The sequence below is a fragment of the Octopus bimaculoides genome, chromosome 20 (genome assembly GCF_001194135.2).
Source record: "Octopus bimaculoides isolate UCB-OBI-ISO-001 chromosome 20, ASM119413v2, whole genome shotgun sequence".
Lineage (NCBI taxonomy): Eukaryota > Metazoa > Mollusca > Cephalopoda > Octopoda > Octopodidae > Octopus > Octopus bimaculoides.
In genome coordinates, this window is record NC_069000.1 from 27,479,647 (window position 1) to 27,487,809 (window position 8,163).

Genomic DNA, 8,163 nt, shown 5'->3' on the forward strand with positions numbered 1-8,163 from the left:
ACACACACACACACACACATATATATATATATATACACACACAAGGCCAGCCTTAAACAAATTCAACTGATTGCTCCCAATCGGGCCCCGTGCTCAAGGAGGCCACATCCTCTACTATGAAATTTTGAAATTTTAGGAAAGCGGTCTCCCTGAAGTTTTTAAAAAATCTACATAAAAATGCTCCTTAAAAAAAAGCAGACTTTAGCGGCACAAGATGCCAAAAGATAAACCCATTCATCTGAAATTGCTTGGATCAGCCTTGCTTGTATTTTTAGTGTAAGGGTTAATTGTATGTATGCATGTATGTATGTGAACGTTTGGGAGTGTTTATGGGCATGTTTGGGCAAAATATTTGTATGCGAGAGAGAATGTATGTAGTTGTTTAAGTGTATGGTGAATTGTATATATATGTGTGTGCGAATGTTTGTACGTGAATTGCTATAAATATACTTTGTATATGTTTAATTTTGGGGAAACACTTTTATTTCAATGAAGTGTATTTTGTGTGTGCGTGTGTGTATTAAATAAAGCAAAAATGATAAAAGAGACATGATTAAACAAAGGTTAAAAGTTCAATTAATTTTCATAGTGGTTTGGTTGAGATCTTTGTATTGTGTGAATGTATGCATATGTATGTTTTTGCTAGTATGTGTATGATTGTACGTATATGTATTTTTTAGTGTGTGTTGAATTGTATACATACACACATGCGTGTGTACAGTGAGAGAGATGGGAGAGGTGAAATAAAATTTCTCCCCTTGTTCAAAAGACAAAAATCTCTTTGCAATGACACCCATTCAGGTTTTTGGACACGCACAAACACACAACCACACACACACGGAGGGGGGAGGCTATAGTAGGAGACATTTGGTGCCACACAGTGGTGCTTATAGTGCTACTGCTATTAGTAATTACTAAGCTAAGAAACAGGCTTCTTGTCACACAGACAGGACAACAACTGAGGTTATAGAAAAAAATATAAGGTAAGTATATAACCAGCTTCCAAAACATTCTAATTATCAATTTGCTTTTTATGTATATCTCTTTTAGTATAACATCATGCAACAGATAAAAGTTTCTTAAAAAGCATAGTTTAGATGTAGTTTCGCTGATGGTGAAAGTTTTTGGTAAATTTACAGTTTAATACCCAACTCGATTTTGGTGGGAAATAATGTTTTTCCTTGTTTTTTTTTCTTATGCTATCAACTAATCTAATCTAATATGCTGCAAATAATTTTTTCAACAGAAATCGGAGTGGGGGGGTGTAGACCCTTGGAAATTCACCCCTCACCTCACCCAGTTGGGCCCTGCACCTAAGGCCAGCCCTATGTATATATAAAATTCTTTCCTATCTATATTGGACATAGGTCCAGCACAGAAAATATTGATTTCAAACAAAGGTACAAGTTCTGGAGTCGATTTGTTTGACTAAAGGCGGTGCTCCAGCATGGCTGCAGTCAAATGACTGAAACAAATAAAAGAGTAAAGTATATTCAGTTCAGTGGGCAAGACTTAGAGATGATAAGAGACAAAGAAAATATAGTTTTGGTAATTATATCAGCAATAGCTGAAGGAAAATTTCACTATCTCTGTTCAATACAACTACCTACCAAGCCTATCTCGATTAAAAAATCATTAATTTGTTCATTTTATTTGTCACCAATTCTAGATAGTGAGAGTAGATACACTCAATTCGTTTACCAGACAGACATGCTGTGGATGTGGACAATATATTTAACTCTGAAATAACTCAGTCCACTTACTCATAAGTGGGTACCACAAAATACAGAAAAGTAATTATTATTAGTAGCAATAGCACTATAAAATTGAGAAGTTTATCATCTTATAGTGCTGCATTCAACTCTTCCAGTAGCTATGGTCAGGAGAGATGTTGTTTAGCCCTGATCAAACAGACCTTAACAAAGGCTTTCCAGCCATTACCATTTTGTCTCTTGATATATCATTGATTACATTGTTTAAGGTGTCCTCCTTTATTTAAGAGAGTAAGGTATATGATTTGAACAAGATTTAGCAGCTAATTCTACCTTCTGACCTATGATCAAAGGTATTCCTAATGTGACCATCCTGTCTTTTACCTGTATACAGGGAACCCAGGACCACATTATTTAGCTGGTCCTTTTTAAGATGATAGAATGATATTTAAGGGAATTTTGACAACTATTTCTAACAAGTTGGGTGACTACAAAGAGTATTCTTCTGTTGGAGCCTATTAGCATCATTTATTAACCAAAAGGGTTCATCCTTTGAATGTCTAAATAAGTAACTAATGCAGAGTGGTGTAGTTCATCACTATATGTATCAGTGTTAATGTGTCACTGATCAGTGTTGATAGGTAAGTTCTGAGATCAAGTTTTCCTGTTGATCTGGAGAAGAAACCACTGACTCATTTCAGAAAGACTGAAGCTTCAGTGGTTCCCCAACAAAATAATAAAGTTACTGAACTAACTATGAAACAAATACAAATTTCATCATTTTTTCATTTCTTTCTCAGAATTGGCTGATCTCCTGCCAACTCATTCATCTCTTCTCTTCTGATTACCATACTGTGTCCAAACCCAGGTCCTGCAGTAATAAATACATACACCTCTTCCTCCTCAAAATGTCATCCTGTTGATGTGGTTTGCTGCAGCTATTGAAGAACATTCAACACACTGTCAACTAGTTGTAGAGGAAGAATTAAGCTTTCAGTGATTTAAATTGTCAAACCAGTCCTAATTCTTGGTCAACATCAATTCACTTCATGATTAAAGCATTTGTGAAAGTCATGAATTTAACTTCTATTTCCATCTGTTGAGAAGTTAACTAGGGTGCAACCACCACATTGATAGTGACCACTAATGAAGAAAAGTCAAGCAACTGAACTTGAATGAGTCAATAGACAGTATATTGGGCTCTTTTTCATATGTCAGAAGGTTTGAAATATGTATTTAACTAGTTAGTCAGTCTTGGAAGGATGAAATGTGAAACCAATACCATCTGAACTTGAACTCAAAATACAGAAGCCAAAACTGAATGCTATCAATTGTTTAATCCAATGCACTATTAATTTCATAAAAAAAAGGTAATGAGATGATGGATGGTTGTGTATTCATTTATTTCCCAGAAGGCATTGGCAACATAAGTGATGCATAATGGTATCAGCCAGGAGATGGAAACCGGTCACAATAAGGAATTATTTACATTTACATCTCTTCCAGCACAACAGTGCTCAGCAGTAAAATTACATAAAGTACTCGTTAATCAAAAGGACAATTTCTGAAGATGAAGGGAGATAGATCATACATTGAGCCAATTCAAGTATATCAACAGAATGGTGCTATTTATTTAATTGAAGCTAGAGGCAAAGTAAACCTAACACTCAACATAGAAAAATAAAGTTAAGTATTGATGAATATTTCATTCAGCATTGCATTCCCACAAAACTACCCTGAGATGAATAATATGTGTGTGCGTGCGCATACGTGCGCGATTTATTAGTTGGTTAGGTGAAGTAAGGGAGTTAATTCATTGATTGCAGAAAGAAACAATACAAAATTTTATACAGATCATTTACTTAATTTTTACCACTATAAAACTGATATCAACAAAATATAATCCATTTCCTACATAATAACATTTCATACATACACATGTATTCCCACACATAAAGTCAGAGGTAAATATACTACAATTAAAGAAACATTTCCCCATGAATTTGTTTCTCCTCTTTTTTTTAAAAAAAAAATTCCATATTTAAAAAAAAAATTTGTTTCCCATTTCCTATGGTCTTTTATCTAAAACTTTCCAGCAGATGATCACTCGTTAGTGTTTTTTTTTACCTTTTAATGAATTTGGCCATTAAACCATTTGACCAATCATCACATTATCAAGTTACAATTAAAAGAAAAAATCCAATAATAAATAAAATTCCTGGTAAATTATTTAACAGTTATTTCTCGGGGACCTTTTTCCTCAGTCAAAACCTGTGTCTCTTCTTTGTGGGCAATTTTCATTTCTCTTCGCTTCACCTCTGTATAGCCACCAGACCCAAGCAACACTGTTACATTACTTACCCACCACAGTAATGACCGTCTATCAGAATAGTAGATTGCTGCAACAACAGTTTGAGCACAGGCTTTGGCAGTACCAGAGATGTTGTGTGTGAGAGGTGATGTAAGTTGAATCTGAAGACCAGTTGCATAACCAATGGCAAAGCCAAGGATGCCACTGATATTCATTATATTCCAGAAATGTAGGCTCCTAATATAGGGGAAACTGATTATGGTGGGTAGTTCACCATTAAAGAGGATTAAAGGGAGAAAGAGGATTGTTGCATTGACATTGTTGTACAAGGTAAGTCGCCATATATTATGGTCAACCATAGGAAGAATCTTCTTTGTATAGATGGCATTCAGAGCCACACTGGCACTAGCAAGTACACCAAATATCACTCCAGTAAGACTTAATGAACCTATAAAAAGAAAAAAAGAAAAGAAAATATAGAGACATATTTGATAATTTATTTTTTTTTTGAAGAGTCTAAAACACATTGTTCAATGTTTGCAGTACAATAGTTATGTCATAAAGCAAAACAAAATGAAGTTTTCTTATTAAACATAATCAATTCAGTCTCCGATACTATGATCGAGTTTAAGCAACTAAATAGAAAGTCCTTTATTTGCTCATTGTTCACTGGTATAAAGAGACATAAAAGGTTCTCACATAAAATTATGACAGGAAGATTTAAATATTGATTTAAATATTTAAATACGGACACTATATAAACAGGTTTGTTTTGAATCAAGAGAGTTATATCACAGAAAGATGAAAAGTTTAAAGATAATATAATAAAATCAATTCCTATAACTTCTGATCTTCAGGCATTTCAACTATGATTTAAGTTAACTGCATCAGTGACACACTACAAAATCCTTTAGTTTGAGAAGACCCAAAACATTGCATGTACTATCCTCATTTCCCTTGATTAAATGATAAATGAAAAAAAATTATTCTAAATGCAGCAGTTTTTATTCTGGAATTGGCTATTGATATAGAAAATTGACCCTTAAGTTTCCAAAGAATTTCAAGGATCCAAGCTAAATTTGTATTTTTATAGAATATATAGTTGAGAAGTTTATTTTGCAACTATGTGGTTCTTAGTGGATATGAATGTGTGTGTGTGTGTGTGTGTGTGTGTGTGTGTGTGTGTGTGTGTGTGTGTGTGTGTGTGTGTGTGTGTGTGTGTGTGTGTGTGTGTGCGAGTGAGTGAGTGAGAGAGAGTATTTTTTTTTTTTCCTGTTGTTTCAGCTCAGAGCTGCAGCCATACTGATGCACTGCCGTTTTGCTACACTGTTATTACTGAGAGCCTCCTCCAATATGTGGCGCTTGGTGAAGAATGGAGTTTGATGTAGCTACCCTCATTTGCACCTCTTGCCGTGAGGTAGGTTAATCTGGGACTCTCGACAGGAAGAGGTCCAGCTTTGATTTAAAAACTCCTACATCTACTTTGTGCAGGTTCTTCGGGCTCTTTGGGAGAATATTAAAAAGCTATGGGCCCCTGAATAAAATATCACAGTATAGAATGTATACACTGGTGAGAAAACTCATTCAAACAAAAACACATTACAATTGCAGTGAAACAGTGACAAGTTTCTTGGAAACTTGTAACCAATGAATTCTTTGTTCCCACCATGCATAATAAAAAATAAAGATAAAACAAATGGATGAACATCTTGAAAACTATATAGGATGCTGCCAACAGCTCAGCAAATTGATGTATACAGAATTCTGTATATTGCACTAATTATATAAAAAAAAAACCTTGTAGTCAATTTAAACAAAAGTTCTTTAAACTGCTAATCCAATACCTTAGCCACATAATCATTTTGTCACTATTTGCAATGTAGAGATTTCTGCCTTGATTCCACTGAGAAGCAGTCATTAATGCTAATGACTAACCTGCATTGAACTATATCATCATCATCATCATTTAATGTCCGTTTTCCATGTTGGTACAGGTTAGATGGTTTGACTTAGAAGCTGCACCAGGTTCCAATCTGATTTGACCTTGTTTCTACAGATGGATGCCCTTCCTAATGCCAATCACTCCAAGAGTGTAGTGGCTGCTTTTTATGTGCCATCATCAGCCATATCTATGATCTCACTTGGCTTGATCAGTCTTCTGAAGCATGGCATATCACCAAAGATCTCAATCACCTGTCACTGCCACTGTAAGGCTTAACATTCAAACGGTGCTTTTTATGTTCCACAGGCACAAGTACCAGTCACACAGCACTGGCATCAACCACAACTATGATTTCACTTGGCTTGACAGGTCTTCTCTAGCACAGCATATCACTCAATGTTCAAAGGGTGCCTTTATGTGCCAGTTATGTGACACTGGCTTCAGCCACAACTACAATCTCACTTGGCTTCAATGCCATGTAGCATGGCTGTTCACACACAGGCATCATACAATCTGCCTTTCACTCTAATAGAGAGGCCCTTTGTTAGCAGCAGAAGTAGGAGCTCTCTGAACTTTGTCCAGTCTATTCTTATTCTAGCAGTTCTCAGAGCATACACACCAACTACTGACTTGGTCACCTAGGTAATGGAAGCTCTTAAATACTTCTAGTTTTCCCCCTGGCATTTGATGGAGTCTATTTTCTGTACATTCTTAGTGTTAATTGTACATGTGCAATTTCCACACAAAAACTATTTTCTCTGTTAAACTTTCTCTGATATTGCTACACATCTTATGTGTCCATAGCTTCCACCATGTACATTTTATGGAGTCTCTACCTATACCTTTACTACTGATCAAGCAGGACCATCTGCCTGAAGGCATTTGTGATTTGTCTGCTCTCCTACTTACTAAGACTTTGGTATTTGCTAGATTAACTCTAAGGCCCTTTTGATTCTAGACCCTGCTTCTATGTCTGAAATTTCTTCTCTAGTTCAGCTACAAGAACAAGCTATTCTGGTAGTGATTCAGCATAGAGGACTCCCAGGGGCAGCCTGTCTTAAGTTCCTCTGTTACTACCTGAATAGCTATGATGGATAGGAGGGGGCTGAGGACTGACCCTAAATTTATCGCTTTACTCATTGCTGACCTTTACCTTACTGACAGCATCCCTGTACATGGCTTGTACAGCTCTCACCAACCACTCATCTATCTCTAGCTTCCGCATTGACCACCAGATAAGGGAGTGGGGGACTCTATCAAAGGCTTTCTCCATGTTGACAAAAGCCAAGTACAGGGGTTTATTTTTGGCTAGATATTTCTCCTGAAGTTGCCTAACCAGGAATATAGCATTAGTCGTGCACCTGCCTGGCACAAATCTGAACTGCATCTCATCTGCACTAACTCTCTTCATAATTAATTGGGCTATAACCTTCTCCATAACTTTCATAACCTGATCCAACAATTGGATACTTCTGTAATGTTTCTGTCTAGTGTCACTTTTGCTTTTGTAGCAGTTGACTATAATGCTACTACACCAATTGTTGGGTATGACTCCCTTGTGGACAAACTGATTAACTATATAGGTGACTAAGCTATATCCTACTCTGCCAGATATTTTAAGCATCTCAGTAGTGATACCTGATGGGATAGGAGCTTTCCCTGTTTTCATATCCTTAATTGTTTTATCTACCAAATTACTGTCAATTTGGATAGCTAGTCCCTCAGTTGGGTCAACATTAGGCAGACTCCTTCTCCCATTCATTCCCCACACTTAGCAGCCTTTCATAATGGCATTTCCAAGCCCCCTTTCTTTGTAGAAACCATCATCCATGTGGACACATTTCTCTCCTATGACATCACGATTTTCTCTCACACATTGTCTCGCAATTCAAAACACTTCAAGTCTTGCATTTGCAGAACATTGGCAAACTTCTTTTCTGCTTCTTCCCTGGCTAAGTATACCTGCCTCCTAGCTTACCTTCTGGGTATCTACTACCATCATTCTGCCAGTCCTGTTTCTTTTCTCTAATGGCCCTGTCAGCTACATTGTTCCACCACCATGTCACCTTAGGTCCAGAAGGGACATTGCACCATTCACAAATTTGGTCAGTAGCTTTCAGCAGGTTGTCCTGTAGGAACCACCAGTTGTCCTACATGTTGTATGTTGCTATACCCTCCTCTTTTTCATCATATATATA

At 36.5% G+C, this 8,163-nt stretch overlaps 1 protein-coding gene across 1 annotated transcript in view; it reads right to left on the minus strand.

Annotated features, from left to right (window-relative positions):
- Positions 1–3,096: 3,096 nt before the first annotated feature.
- Positions 3,097–8,163, minus strand: part of LOC106872294 (GDP-fucose transporter 1-like) — a 20,299-nt gene continuing 15,232 nt past the window's right edge. The window contains exon 4 of the mRNA XM_052975212.1: positions 3,097–4,471. Within this exon, the coding sequence (XP_052831172.1) occupies positions 3,939–4,471 (533 nt within the window). The 3' untranslated portion in view covers positions 3,097–3,938. The remainder of the gene's footprint in view (positions 4,472–8,163) is intronic.